We start from the raw sequence: 16,438 nt of genomic DNA on the forward strand, positions 1-16,438 counted from the left end.
ACGCATACTTAACACTTACTGAAATGTCATCTATCCTCCTCTACTATATACAAGAAGTAATGAACACCTCCTTACTACTTTAAATGAAGTTATGCTTGCTGTAAACATCTTCTTGGCATGTGTTGGTGTATCATGTAATTGTTACAGTCCTTTTACCCTGGGTTCTGGTTTTAAAGGGACACCCCCCCACACCTTTTTTAGTCATAATTATTATTCAGCATGTAAAAATTGTTGTATAATATCTTCTGAGGCTCTGAAGGAGCTTTGTCAAGTCATCCAAAACCATCATGATGATTAGTGATCAGGTAATTGTAGGACCTTTGACCATACTAGGGACATTAAGTTAGCTACACTACAACTGCTTTGATTTTAATTAGAAATTAACACTAGCTTCTCCACCATTCTTGGTGGTTCTTCCAGGTTTGTGACTCTCCAATTTTAATTTCCATTCAACCCTCACTGTTATTCAGATTTTTCCTTCCTTTGCTAAAAACAGCAGAGGGCACACTAATAAGAGGGAAGGGTCACACTGATCCCATAACAATGCTTAATACTATTCTTCATGCCATAAGCAGAGCACATGCTCTTTAAAATAATTACAATTTCACCTGAGCTGTCAGTGAAATTGGTAAAAGGCTGAGAAAAAAGGAAAGAACATTAAAAACACAACAGGAACTAAGAGAGCAGAGTGATGTTATTGAGAAAGGCATTAAATGAAACTGACAAAAGGAACATTGTCTCTTAAAAGGCTTTGGCTATATGTGGTTGAGATACAGACAGTAGTACTGTAATTGTTATTCTTGCCCCATCCTCAATAGCAAGATTACATTGCCCAACCTGTTTTTGCGGGCTGACATTTGGGAAGAACATCCAAATGTCTTTTCCCTCTTCTTTTGTATTCCATTTTAATATCTTTCCCTCTCTCTTTCTTTGTAGGTTTCTAAAAAGGTCGCCGATCTCATTCTGGAGAAACAGCCTGCTTATGTCAAGGTAAGCTTCTGCTGTCAACTCGCAACCACATTAAACTGCGGTTTGTTTGTTTTTTCCTTTTTTGGCCCACCCACTCCTTTCAAAAAGTATTTCAGCTGCTGAAATTTAATTCCAAAACTCATCTGCTATATACATGGTGGTTTTTCTTGGATGTCATTTCTTCTCAACTTATGACATGCTATCACTAGACATCAGGTTATTTTGATGCTATCAGAGTTTCCCTGGATGTGCTCCTGTGTTGGCTGCTGACCGCCAACCCGATAAGGTAGAATTTCTGTAGCCATGGCAATAAGAAATTTCCTTATCTATCCATGTATAAGGAATGGGGGCAATATTCGAGTTTCTATTCAGAGCATATCCAGGTTGCGAATAACTACTGCGTTCATAAAATCCCTTCTTTGATCGTTGATGATGTTGCAATGAACTGCAATGAACCAGTGTGTGCGATGATTTCTTTATATAAAGTAATCCAGTCTATTTTAGTCAAATCCACTGGAGACTAGAGATTACAACAGACTACATTTGCTGAAGCGATGAGTCATTCTTTCACCCTATTTTATTCATTTTATTTTACACTAACGATCGGATGTGATCGCATTCATATCATCCTGTTTAGAAATTCACCTTTCAGCAGGAACAACATTCTTGACCCATCAGGCCTTAAAACTAAGTTTCAGTCAGGGGCCAAGATGGCGGGGTTGATGCCAAGCCAAAAAACAGCCAAAATAATGAATTGCTTTTAATCTCAGCTAATTCATTTGAATATGCTGATTAGTGGTTAATAAATTGATGGAGGGCGTACTCTGAATGCCTCACCAACTAGTGTTACTATAACACAGATAACATATACTATGTAAACATACGTATGTGTAGCTCACACTGACAGCATGCTTCTGGCGGACATAAGCAGATGCTATTCCATGCGACTTCAATGTAATACCTGTGCACAAAGGCGATTGATAATTCCACTTACGACAAGAAGAGTGGCAATATACAATCAGTAATAATCTATTTGATTAGCTTGGCGAGGAGCATTCTATACACATTGTTCACTCGAACATTTGTCCAAACACTGATTGTTGATTGGCAGATAATTTTGCCAGCCTGCCTGTGTGTGTGCGCGCTTGTGTCAAATCCCCACACGGAGCACAGAAGCAGTGTGCAGTAGACACAGGTCTCAGGATGGTATTGTATTACCTGTTTTGCCCCAGACATTGACCTGACAGTGTGGTGGATGGTTCTCTGAGATTTACTCCCCAAATACTAACGACTAACAATGTGATTTCTAAGGTGTTAGTATGAAGAATCTGTGTTAGTGTGTTTAGTTAGTGAAGCTTTAATTCTGAGAAAACAAGATGACTGATGGTTTTGACAAATTATGTATTTTGTGAAAATACTGTGAAATTACAGCCAATGTGAAGCCATTTAAAGGTCAGCCTATGAATAATAGACTGATCATTATTTCGTGATGCACGCTGTGAAACTGTGAGTTAAAAAGACAGCGGGACTTATTAGTAGATGTTGCCAGAGATTTCAGGGGCATTTACGTTGACCCATCCCAGCCCACTCAGTTGCTTCACAAGTGCCTGCTGCAATAATGTCGCAATGAGAAGGAAGACATCTCCTCAGAGTGATATTTTATCAGTGTACACAGAGACACATAGAGCTGTAGAGATACACAGCCACAGGGCACAATGCCACTTTTCCCCAGTTCTCACATGGTGCACAAAACACATCAGTGGAGACACAAATTGTGCTGACACATACACTTTTCCTCAGCTCTTGAAATGACAGCGTGCTAGGTGAGTGTGTGATGTGACTCATACATAGCTATGTAATGACTAACCTTACTTTCTGTTCTTATCACGGTTGCTGCCCTCTAGCGACACAAAGCATCTGATTGCGCTGAGAACACGTGCAAGTGTGTGATCAATGTTCCTAATGTGAAAGGTTACGCAGAGGCCAGGGTCATTATCAGTGACTCATTTACAACAGTTGATTTCTAATAGTAGTCTGTATTTTTCAGCTGACCTGTTCTTTCATTTGTTCTACTTGTGTCTTTGACTTTTTAAGTTGATAAGTGCAAGATTATCAGTTCAAGGCATGATCCATTTAAAGAGGCCATGCATAATTTTAAGTTCATAATTTTATCCAGAGGCGTTACTAAAATACCATTTACAAATCCAAAAACTGCTTATTTCTCTTTTAATGGGCTTTTATACAGTGCTTCTCCTGACCCATAGTCTGAAATTGCTCACTTTAGCTCCTTTCTCATCTGGGCCGAGCTGATACCACTCTCATGTGTCTACAGTGCATACAAAGTTTCAGCCAGCAGCTTAGCAGTTAGGATAGCTTTGCTTAAATATTGGTAATGGGAGGAATGGCTATCATGGCTCTGTGCAAAGATATTACAAGAGTAAAAAGGACAATTTATGGCTTTACATTGATTATGTGTAAGAAAATCACTGCATCTGACTGACAAAACGAGATGTTGGTATAATATATTTTATATTAATTCTGTAATATTAATGTATATCTCTCCAAAATGAATGAAATGTTCAAGTATTTGTTTTTAATTTTAGTCAATAAAACAAAAGCAGCTAATTTTCTTTCTGCTTAGTACTGTATACTGTTAGCTCAGACACAGAATAACTTTTCCAGTTCCATCTGAATAGAAGAATACCATGAGTCGCATGGTGCATGTCCCCTCAGAGAAAACGCTGGCTATTGAATCAGCTTTTGCAAACTGTTCCAAGAACTTGTCAAGGTCTTCATCAACACTTAGGATCATGAGGGCGGACTGGTTTCAATGGGATCATTGATTGTGTACCCACAGCTGAAGTGCTACTTTGATGTTGTTGTTGTTTTATTACCATTGAAAATGAATTTTCCCCAGACTATATTTTGTTGGTAAAAGGTTGTTTTATGTATGACAGTGTTATGAGGACATTTCTGTGGCCCTTTTTTAAAAAATAAGATGGGGAAAAAAACAAGCGTCTCCAACCTTAGGCATGACATCTGGCAGATCAAGAAAATAAAACCACAGGGAAAAACTGAAAATATAAAAGTAATGCAATGTGTGCCTCAGTCCTACTTTTACTGAGGGCTTTTGTTCTCTGCAGAGATCATTGAAATGGCATATTAAGTGAGTTCTCAGAGCAAAGTGCTCATTGATCCTATTTTACATGTCAAATCTCTGAAGAAAGGACAGTCTCCTCAGATATTCTGGGTGTTTGACACTTTGCCACCGATCATACATGTCTCACCATAATAACATAATCTATATTATCTATCTTCATAAAATGCTCACAACAGGAGGCATCGGACAGAAGAGTGCTCTGATGAGTGTGTGTGTGTGTGTGCATGTGTGTGTGCAAGCATTGCCATTTGTGTGTGCAGTCCTTGGAGGAGAAAAGATATTCAATGAATAAATTGCATTATTACAGGCATATCTCATTGACAGCACTTCAAATGAACCAGTTTTTGTCTACTATAGGTATTGCAAGAATCAAATATAGTTAAGGTCTGTTTCTTAGTACCAAGTTGATGTAAACAAGTGCTAAATATTGAATAAATACATATCATACATTTAAAAAGTTGTAGTGTTCAGAGATGTAATATGCTGATTGGTCTTATTTAACCATACTTAGTCTCAGACTTAGTGGTTTATAGCACTAACCTGCTACTTGTTTACAGGAACTGGAGAGAGTGACAGCATTACAGACAAACCTGCAGCTGGCAGCAGTCATTTGCACTAATGCAAGGAGGTAATATTACACTTTTACATATTGCCAGACGGGCATACTCATTTTAAACTGTTACAATGACAAAATGTATTGTCTATGCACTGTGACGTCTTGTGTGAAGGCAACTCAGTGTGGCAAAGGAGGGATTCACTGAGGCCAGCCTGGGTCTGTTGGCCAATCAGAGAAGACGACAACTGTTAACAGGCCTGCTCAAGTCTCTAAGGACCATCAAGACACTGGTAAAGTTTTCACACAACATGTAGCTACGCTGTGAACATAATTAATGCACACTATAGTCATGAGACTTAATTCATTCTGAGTTTTTAATTTCCTTACCAGAGATTCTGTCTGAAATACCACTGTATATCACACTGTGTGTAACATGCCATTGATGTGAAATTAATCTGCAATAATCATTGCAACTGAAATCAAGATTAAATTTAATCAAACATACTCTGTTTTAATCATTTGCTCATTAGCTCGGATCATTTGCTTTTAAAAGTAATCACTACAATATTTTATACCAACATTTTTGAAGCAGGAAAACATGGTTATCATTTAAAATTGTGGCCTGATAGTGAATTTAAGCTGTTTTCATACTTCTCTCGTTTTTTCCACTTGCAGCAAAGAACAGATGTGAGACTTAGCGAGATGCTTGAGGTACCGTCATCCCTTCTACGAACACACATCAGATATGTTCATTATTGACTTCAAAGGTCAAACATAATAGAGGTTCTGCATTAAAAGCTCAACTAGATGATCAGATAAATGCTTGTCTTTGGTTAAGGTCAGCTGTAGCGCATGGAATCAGTTTGACTACCAGTGAGTGTCATCCTTGGTTATCTGGAGAGTATCAGCTGTAACAGCAATTATTAAAAAGATTCTTATAGAAAAATTGATACGCAGGGGAAAGTCGCACAAAAATGTCACAATCCAAAATGATCCACACTTTGTACTGACTATACTGTACATTGAATCCTAGTGAAAATTGTATTTGAGTTGAAAAATACATAAGTTGACCTCACCTCTCTGTCTGTAGGAGGAAGACTATCCAGGTGCTATCCAGCTCTGTCTGGAATGTCAGAAGGCTGCCAGCACCTTCAAACACTACAGCTGTATCAGGTACCGTATGAATATGCTGTTTAACTGCACCAATGGGAATGGACATGGAAAATGTTCTAAATTCCTAAAATAAAATATAATGTTAAAATAGTTCAATCATCTTCAGTTAGATACTGCCATGTTTGGAACACGTTTGAACATAGCTGCCAGCTTAAGCATATTACTGGTCATCATCTATTGTGAAAGCCTTCTAAAAATACTTGTTGGATTGAAGATAAAGAGACACAGGTAATGAGCTGGCTGGTCCTGCTATACAGATGTTAGAAAGAGAAATGCACCAGTGGAGAAGTGGGCAGACATGAGAACACACGAGGAACAACTGTGAACCTTTAGGAGAACATCATTGTGTTTTTATGCCACATATCAAATTCTACTGTACTGGAGTACTACTTCCGTTCTCTATCTTTTACAGAGTAAGAGCCAGATTTGAATAAACTAGGATTTAAGCCCATGGCGTGGACACATCTGTATATCCTGCGCACATGAGGAAAGTCGATGAATACCGGATAGGCAATCGCCTCTGTCCCCTGAGTTTCTTTGTAATTGTGTTCATTTTGTGACTGTAAATAGGTGCCTGGATTGTGGTGTAACCTCTGACACACGGTTTCTTGTGTAGATACAAATCTTGAACAACACGAACAACATCAGCTCTTTACAGTTAATCACGTGGCTTCATCTCTGGCTTGTCTGTTTTTTAAAATGCCAAAACCAAAAAGGAAATTCTATCAAATCCGCTTTTGATATCCAGCCTCACAGTCATCGTCAGCACTTCCTACGGTGGTGGTGGACACACTGGTGCGTATTGTTTAGCACATGCAGGACGTGTTAGTGTTTGTATCAGCAGTAACACCAATGCCAGTGGAGTAGAAGACATTGGGGTTTTTGCTCTGATAATGCCATTTGAGTGACTGCTGAGAAATTGTGATCAATAAGGCAATGTTATGCACAGGAGGTTGTTGCTATGTTAGAAATTCCTCCCACTCTTTCCTCTCAGCAGCTGTTTATTTGTGTGGATATCACGTTTGTTTTCAAAGTGTCATTAATTTACCATTAATGCTATTCCATATTCATACTGATGATCAACTTTGTGTGACGGGGCGGTGGTTTGCAGAAGAGACTTGCATGTCATTTGCCACCAGTGATGAAATTAATCACAACCAACCTTTTAATGTGCGTGAATGCAATTGTGATTATCCCAAAAAGAAACACCCTTATTTTTATATACAACAACAGTCCGGCTGGATAGAAATTTTATAGCCCTCCTTACCCTTGCAACTTGCTAATTCCACATTCTGAATGTAGTGATTGGTTATATTATATTGATGCTTTCATCACACAGCTGTCCACTGTGCATTAGCACGTGTGTTCTATTTGGGGTCGCTGCCCAAAATCGCCAGCGCCCTGACTGCAGCATCACACCTTCTAATCAGGTTGTTGTGGTCTGCTGCACTTTGATTGAACCTTGTAGCTATGCCTTCCGTGCAACACTGATTGCCATACATGGAGGTTTTGTTCCGTGTATCTACTTCCTTTGTGCCTTTGCCCAACCTTTTAAAAGCCAATATTGTTTTCCCAAGAATGCACTTCAGCCTCTTGCGCCATGTCTGTCTGTTCTCATCAGGCAAGGGTCAGCTGTTGGGCAGCGTAGGACCCCCACGTGTCAGTGTAGAGCTCATAAACTCTGAACTCTGCTGTGGTCAAATGTGTAATCTAGCCTACAGCCACTCTGAAAGCCACAAAAAACAGGACTTCACGTAATCGTTGTTCTTGTCACTGAAACGGAAAGACACCACTACAGAACAAATATTACTCCCATTCAGAATATCCTAAAGTTCTTAGTGGGTTATTCTGACTAAAGCTCTTTCACATCTTGACTCCAGCTGATTGCTTTGTGGTACTGAAGGAGGTGGTTTGGTTCACTTGTTCTAATCTACTAGTATATAAAGGAAGGGTCAGATCAGCTGCATGCTGTAAGAGCAGCAAAGTGTAAGAAGAGGAAACAGGCTTCCTGCTTCTTTTACTGTGACTCAGATCTTTATGATCTCACTCCTGTAGTTTTGTTTAGGCTGCCCAACATGTCACTGCAAACACTACAGCAGCTCACCTTTTTATTCAAAGCCACAGTGCCTTCCTGCTCCTCTTCGTGTTTGTAATTCCTATTCTATTAGACACTATGCCTGTGGAGAATTTTAACAGGGCACCATAAGGATCTGCTGCTGTAATGTGCCATTTCTTTGTGTTTACTTGTAGCATTTTAGGGATAATGATTAAAATCCGCCATGCACTCACAGCAATCATACAATGGTACATTAATTGCATAGCATACATAGTCAGATATGTTTTGTATCTTTTATGCACGACTGTTTGTATATAATTCAAGATTCAAAACACTTTATTGAGTGGGAAATTGTTTTGCCTGTTTACAGTTGCTCCCAATTCAGACAGAAGGGATGAACCACAACCAGAAAATAGCTACACCAACACAAATACAAAATAACATCCATACAAAAACTCAATACATACACAGACTATCGAATGATGGATGAAATGGCTCAATAATAAAAGATCAGAGTGGAATGATAACATAAATAATGATACTTTTGATAGTGTATGAAAACATAGGCTACTGGTCTAAGAAGTGAGTATAACACACTAATCACAGTTTAGTTTAGCCAGCTAAAATATATGAAAAAAAAAAATGGTGCAATATAAAAAAATAAAGAATTGTAATAAATGAATTAGATATCCATACTAAGAAATTGTAAATTCTTGAATGCTGACCTAATTGCTAATTGTTCCGTAAATCTTTTTGGAGACAACAGACTCTCCGTTTGATCACTCAACAACTTTCCTCTGACCTCCTCTGCCTTTTGGCCATTCTTGGTATATATTATACTGTTTAAAACCCTTCCTCACTTTTTTTAACCACCCTGCCTCCCTTATCATTTAGAGACTATCATAACTACAGCAAAAATGACATTCTCACTAAATTTGAGCATTGGGCCCACCCTTGAAGCACTTCACACATTACCTGTTGAGTGAGTCAGCACTAGCTCTAAGGCTCTGTGGACACCTATTGTCAGGAGTAATTGAAAATGGGGGGGAGGAAAACTCCCTGATTTCCATGTAACTCTATTTAAATCCTCTTGTTTTCTTAAGGGAACTGATTACTAATTAAGTTTTTTTGATGATGGAAGAATGTCCCGATGAGAAGATTGTCTGTACACAGGAACACGTACAGGACAGTGTCATTAATTAATATAGAAATGGACACAATGACAGCAGGTTACATAGATGAATGGTTTTGGTTTTGTGTTCACTTGTAATATTGTAAAATCAGGCCATTTCAAATTAACATCACATGAATGGTGAACTTTGCCTCAGTGGACTCTGAGTGAAGTGTGATGTTTTACTTTTAGGTTTGTTGACCCCTGAGCATGGTTTTGTAGATCTGGTCTTGTAGATTTTTTTTCTCTCATATGCTCTTCCAGCACTGTTCAATTTGTGGTTTAGCTTCTGTTATTTTACCACACCACAGCGTGGGAGAACTCTAGAGCACTCTATGAACAGGGTGTTTACTCTGTTGGCCTCTGCTTCACTGCTGGATTCCTTTAGTTTGCCTGCCAGAACCGTAAGCCTTTGTTTACCACTCTCATGGGCCTTGCATATGGACATTCAGATGTATTTCTTCAGTATCCAGTATCCTCTATCTGACATTGATCAGTTCAGCCCTTGCTAACTGAGCCAGCTTACTACCTTATTTACATGTTTTCTTTAGACTGGCTTCCAACTGTAATTTCCACTGAGGATACTGGCTCTGACTTGCCTTACTGATGTTGTACCTATCCCCAGCTTAAGCTAAGTTGACTTGCTTCTGTGAATGTCTGTTGATATCAATGCTGTAGAAAATACTAACTCTGTTATACTATAGTAGTAATTGAGATTGTGAGTAATACTCCACTGGCATCTGCTGTATTACAGTGTTGAAATGCAAATTCTCACTTAGCCTTGGCAATTAATTTCAGAGACTGATGGTATGTGAGTACATTCCCCTTAAGCTTCACTTTAATGACAGCATGTTGGCCACCTAGCAACTGTGGCATTCATTTAGTCTCATTTCACATTCATAATCAATAGGTTGTGCTCAGTGCTATACCTTCTGACTTTCTTGAGTTCTTCCCTTTTCTAGACACTTCACAGTAAGAAACTTCTTGATATGATTCTTATAGTGACATTCCTCCATATTTATCAGTCTCCAGTTGTGATAACAACCTCTTAACTATGTTTGAATATTATATAACCATCATTTCTGACTTAGTATGGGTTCCTGTCTATTACTCATGCCTAATATTCCTCACAGGCAGGTACACACAAAAGGCTACGGGGGATTGAGTTTCGAAATGGCATGCTTGTTTGTGATACCTGTTATGCAAATGACTTGTGGATCTCAACCTGCAATCTGCTTTTAGTTTCTCCCTCCTCCCCACCCTCATCATTCTCTGTCTCCAGCTTGAGCTAAGCTAAGATGCTTAATTAACATTTTGTTAAGGACACTATATCCCTTGGGCTACTGCAGTCTCACAAGGCACAACATAAGAGCGGGCTGACCTGAAAAAGACCCCAAGCGAAGCTGGGACAGATGCGGTGAAATGGTGGAACAGAGGGTGATTATGAATGGGTGCAGTGCAGGGGGAGTCACAAGGGAATTGAACTGGAGTCTTGGGATTGGCAAAACAGCTACTGAGTTGAAAGCATTTCCCAGGATGAGGCAGAATCTCAGCGGGTTCCAAGGATGCGTAGGTGTTGCATCTTGCATACAGTGGATCCCACTGTAGAAATGGTTTCAGAAAGTATTTCTGAGGATACATCCGTTTCCTGAAAGGAACCAATTTTGCTGTTGGCACATTGTGCTTGCTACAAAGACAGCTGAAAACTAATTGATTGTGTTTTCATAGTTCAGCTATTAGAATTGGTAATTTGTCAAGTAAAAATAAAAAAATCTTAAACCTGGTGCTTTGTTTCATATTACTTGTCAAAACAATAAGTACTGCACCTTAAGCAAAAGAAAATTACAGTTAAACTGATAATAAAAATGATCTGATTCTGTATTCTGCTCCCAAATAGAGGAATAATTAACTATTTACTTTTTTCTTCCACAGTGAATTGAATTCCAAACTGCAAGACACTTTGGAACAAATCGAGGTATGCCTTTCTCTGCTTTATCTCCACTTCCATTATTCGAATACGTTATCAGTAAAGAGACTTTTAACAGCGCATGATATTTTGCTCTAACCTTGTAATTTTCTAGAAGCCCTCATCTGAAACAACTAATTTATACTTAAATTCAACACTCTCATTCTGCGCCTGCCAAACACTGACACATTCAAAACATCATTATTGTGAGTGTGCGAGCACAGTAAATTATATCTTTTTCATCTCTAGCTGTGCGTGGTACTTGTGTGTGATAAATGGTATGCAAAGCAATTTTTTTTTTTTTCAGCGCTGATGCGCTTGAGTAGATTAATTACTTACAGTTGGGTCTGTACACAAGAAACAGGCGTGCGTGTACGTGCACATACATAATCATGCACCGAGGTGCTTGTTTGTTTACCTATCAGCATGACTTTGTTAATAAGCAAAGCAAACTCCTCACACACAGAAACACCAAAAGTAGGACTTTAGTAACTGTACTGTAAGTACTGTAGTTCGCTGTTAGGTTCTTCATCTTAGGAGTGCTAAGAGTCAATTCGATATGCATTTAACTATAGAGGTTGCCACTGGTTGGTGTTGAGCTTGGTGTGTTGCATCCCTTTATTCCTAACTGCTATTTTTGCATCTAGCTCAGAACATATTATCTGGTGCGGCAGGTTGACCAAGACAACCTTTATCATCTTAAACTGACTTTTTCAGCTTAAAACAGAGAGATATTTAAATACAAGATAAGGCAAGGGGGCGTTTAATAACAATATTATACACATACCGCCCAAACGAGAACTATATGATCAAGATGAAAATCTATGAAGTAGCCCTTTAAGGACCCATACTTGTAGATTTTTTTTTTTGTGTGATTATTGTAGAAAGGTTAGATAAAAACATTGTGTGGGTTACATTAGAGACCAGTTACTTCATCTCATGAATAAGTAGAAAGTTTGACATGTTGGCTGTGCTCACTGTGGTGTGTTCAGGTGTGTGACGCAAGACGTTTGATCACTCGAGGTCAGCGGATTGTGTCAGGATCGTTAGAGCCCCCAAGTTACCTGTAACCTTGACTCATCTTTTTGTTTCTTAGCCAAAGTCTTACACACACTCACAATCACATTCACTCTATCAATTACCTTCCCTTGGCCCGGCGGGGTAGGTATACATCTTCACATTTATGTCTAAATCCCTGGTCTTTATTCTGATAATCCCTGTCTTTGCTCTTCCCCTCACTTTGTCCCTTTTTTCCCTTTGTCATCTATCTGTTTTTGCCTCCAGGAGCAGCTTGACGTCGCCCTGTCAAAGACTTGTAAGCACTTTGATGTTTCGCACTACACCAAGGTCCAGCTGGCCTACACACTCCTCGGCAAGACACAGGTCAGTGATTTGACTCGTCTACAAGGTAACCGGTGATAACTGAGCATCACTAGATGTGATGGTCTGCTTGTTGTCCTCATTTGCTACATATAGAGATTTTTTTTTCTGAGAGAGGTGGCAGATAGCATTTTGATTTATATTGGCTGTTCCTTATTTTAATGACCTTTTACCACCATTGAGATTAGATAACTATTCTAAAAAGTTTAAATCATCATAGGAAACACAGGAATGCAATTTGGTTTATTCAAGTTTCTCCTTTTCATTATTATTCATTTTTGCCTCAGTGGAGTATTTTCACTCCAGTGAAGTTTTTTTTATTTTTTTTGTTTGTATTGGAGTAAATATTTTTAGCTTTTTGATTGAATGACGGAGCCCACTGGGCATGCATGTCATCCTTTGTGATTAAGTTATGCTCTGCTTACTGTCAATCAACACCCACAGAACTCACCCACAGAAGGAAACATAATTTTCAAAAACAATCCTTGGATAATATAAAATAACCAAAACATGAAAATAATAGAGATGATTGTGTGACAGCATGTTTTTATGTAATGGTTTTTGGAGAGCAGCAGTTAATTTGAAGCTGTAAAATCTTAATGTGCAAAAAATAAGTGCTTTCATTCCTGTTAAAATGGCTTGGGGAGAAATAAAATGGTCTATGATCGACATAAATGATATATTTTATTACTAGCCTCTTCCTGTCTCGCTCTCTGACTTTCAACATTTGCTCTCACGTCCCATCTCACCTCCATATTTTCTGTGAAAAATCATTGGTACATTAGTTAATGCTGGTGCCTCCTTCTCTCACAGCCCATGTACTCCAGTACTTTACTTTCTTCTCTTTCATGTGCTGTGACTTAAGTTCCTTCTTCTCTTTCTCGTTGCCCTGAGCATGTGTTTGATGCTCCGGTGGGAAACTTTTTTGATTCTTTCTTCCTCTGTATCAGTTCTCTGTAGTATTCTCTATCCAGTGTTTTACCAGAGCCTACAGGTGATTAATTGCCATTAAAGTACGTGAGGGTTCCTGCTGTTTAGGACTCCACCAGGTTGCTTCTTTAGATACTCGTCTGTTGAACATTGAGATGAGTTGCGTATTTAACATTTTATATTGTTAGTGTAATTTCAGTGAATTAATGGGAGCAAATTACACCACCTCCACTTTACGCTTGTTTCAGGGGCATTTGTCGAGTTACAGTAAAAATTGGTAATTAAAATGGGGCTGTTACCTTCTTTTATTAAGTCTGCAGCCAGAAAATAAGAGCCTTATTCCTATACTGGCACCAACGCAACAATGAACGTCATTGTTAGTCCAAATTTCAGCCAACGTTGATTTTCATAAATACACTGTATGCCTCTTGACATTAACAGCCATCCTTGAGGTGGGGACTGCGTCATCAAAGCTTGTTGAGAATGAATAATGTTTTTCTTATTACTGTGATAAGGAGAATTTTCAGACTCAAAAGCTAACTAAGGACTTGTTGTTGATGGCCTCTTACAGTTGCCCCCGGTGTGCATTTTGCTGTTTTCATTTCTTTCCTTTTTATCTTTGGTCCAAAGTGTTTGCCTCATTCTCGCTACATTTTCCCCACAGTTTACTTTTAACTTATGTTCTTTGTTTGAATCTTAGCTTTTACTGACACACACACACGTACACATAAACACAAACGCTGTGCGTGTGCTTGTGTGCATGAATGTATTGCATCATTCACAAGTTATTCAGTATCACAAGGATCATATCACCCCAGACCATTTGTAATTTCTTTCTTTTTACACCGGTCTCTCGGGGTCTCTCTGTCATTACCTGGCTCAGATGCCCTGGTTCGTCATAACCCGATGAGCTTGACACCTGCTTTGTTTTTCCAACATATTTCAGAAAATGGAACATTTGTTTAGTTTAAATAGCTACAGAGGAATGACTCTGTTTGCTTGTACAGCTGATTAATAATTATGTCTAAAGATTGGTGGCTTGATATTCTAGATATTATGAGTTCTCCTCTGTTTTTGTCTGTAGTTCATACTTTGTACATTCAACAATTTTTATGGTGTCTATAGGACAGATGACTCCCTCACAATCCTTCTAGGATAAGGCATGTTGAAATTACTGTTGTGGCAGCAAGCAGTTAAAACGGGTGGCTGACAAAAATGTTGTTGTCAGGACCTTACACCAAGAAAATCTAATTGTGCTGCTACCCCCTAAACTATAGGGCTCTGCTCAATAGTGTTCCCACATCTTCTGCCACCCTGGTGTTCTCAGTTCACCGGGATCCCATAGCGAGATTGTGGATAAGAGCTGCAAAACAGAAAATTCTGATCTATTATGTCTTTATTGAGAACAACCATAAATACATCATCGTGCTAGTGGAAAAGCTTTGTGAACCCTTTCGTTAATGACCTCAAACGCTAATTCAGAAAGCTTCCTGCAGATGTCTAATGTGTTAAGCCGGCTTATGAGGAAAATACGTCTCTGCCGTTTTTTGCACATCTGTGTGAAGTGACTAAATCCACCTTTTGGAGTGGCCAAATCAAAGTGTCATTATTTTAGGCACATTATATTTGTCAATACTATTGACTTAGATGAAGATCAGATCACAAATAAATGACAAGTTAATGCAGACATTGTTCATTAATTACAATGGAAACTGGAAACAAAATTGCCTATTTCCACAACACTGAATTTTCTAGGGTAGATAGCTATCCTCATTTTCCCTTGTGCCACAATATTTAGCCAACATCCTATGTCTGCAAAAAAATTTAAAATAACACAAAATGTGAAGTATACAGTTCTTTTCATTTCTGTTCGTCTTTTCTCGCTGGCAAGTGACATCTTGCCAAAATGGGTTTTGTAACGGCGTGCTTGTCTCTCCCTGCAGACTGCCATGGACCAGCTGCATATGCACTTCACACAGGCCATCCACAACACAGTGTTCCAGGTGGTGCTGGGATATGTTGAGCTGTGTGCTGGCAATGCTGATACCAAGTTCCAGAAGATGCAGTACAAGGACCTGTGCACGGTAAGGAGATAAGCGTGTATTCATACGTGGTGTTCTCCACCAGAAGCTAGTGTGAAATCCTGCCACTTTTTTAGTCAGTTAAGTGAAATATGTACTAATAAAATACAATCTGTGTAGTGCTGTTATGAAATAACATGTGATGCACCACCGGGTGCACACACATGCGCTTATACTCTCCCTTCGCAAGGACAGGAGGAGAGACCAAGCAACTGAAAGGAAGGGGGAATAAAAGTTCTTATTCTAACGAGAACCGTGTTTATGTAGATAAACGTAGATAATTAATCTTGCTCACAACACTGGCCCACACGCCTGTGTTCTCTCTCTGCCCCACCCTAACTCACAATAAATTACATTTGCATGCCTGCTAAGCCATAACTTGGTCAATTCATCATGAACATCGTGGGCGAGTTTTCCTCTCCAAGTCTGACCTACAGTGTAGAGGAGTATATAGAGAATAGATAAAGGTTGTTTCTGCCAGATCTGAGGATACAGTTTTTTACGTTTCAGTTGCTCCTCATATGTCAGCCGTCAGAGTTTTTTTTTTTTTCCTTCCTGAACCTCTGTTTGTACATCTCTTCACAGGAGCACTGCCTGCTGTGCTCTTATCTACAGTGCCCTGGCCTTTACCTCCTACCTTTACACTACCTCTCCTCCTAGTCACTCCCAATTACTTGTTCCCTTGATTCTTGTTTCTTTGTCCTCTCTGTTTATGACTGTTTTCCTAACCGACTTCATCAGTGGCCTATGAGGTTTTAATTAGATTCTGTTTCCAATTAGATCCTAGTTTTACATCCAAGTGGATCAGTTGTATCCTGTATGCAAGCTAAACGACAGGATGTTTAAAGTGTTTAGTACAAAAATAAAATATCAGTTTTGACACAGTGGATATAACAACGTGTCTCGATTAATTCTTATGTTTTTGTAGAAATTCATGCACTTTTTTGATGCTGGATGAGTTATTTTTTATACGCTATACTTTTTAAAGCTGAAGTG

At 38.9% G+C, this 16,438-nt stretch overlaps 1 protein-coding gene across 2 annotated transcripts in view; it reads left to right on the plus strand.

Annotated features, from left to right (window-relative positions):
• The window catches only part of vps50 (VPS50 EARP/GARPII complex subunit), an 80,002-nt gene that overhangs the window by 14,226 nt on the left and 49,338 nt on the right, over positions 1-16,438 (plus strand). For both annotated transcript variants that reach the window (XM_026347499.1, XM_026347498.1), the window contains exons 5-12: positions 937-990; positions 4,687-4,757; positions 4,858-4,975; positions 5,361-5,396; positions 5,776-5,858; positions 11,018-11,060; positions 12,336-12,434; positions 15,305-15,445. In XM_026347499.1, the coding sequence (XP_026203284.1) occupies positions 937-990; positions 4,687-4,757; positions 4,858-4,975; positions 5,361-5,396; positions 5,776-5,858; positions 11,018-11,060; positions 12,336-12,434; positions 15,305-15,445 (645 nt within the window). The remainder of the gene's footprint in view (positions 1-936; positions 991-4,686; positions 4,758-4,857; positions 4,976-5,360; positions 5,397-5,775; positions 5,859-11,017; positions 11,061-12,335; positions 12,435-15,304; positions 15,446-16,438) is intronic.

This window comes from Anabas testudineus, chromosome 11 (genome assembly GCF_900324465.2).
Source record: "Anabas testudineus chromosome 11, fAnaTes1.2, whole genome shotgun sequence".
In the NCBI taxonomy this organism is placed as follows: Eukaryota; Metazoa; Chordata; class Actinopteri; order Anabantiformes; family Anabantidae; genus Anabas; species Anabas testudineus.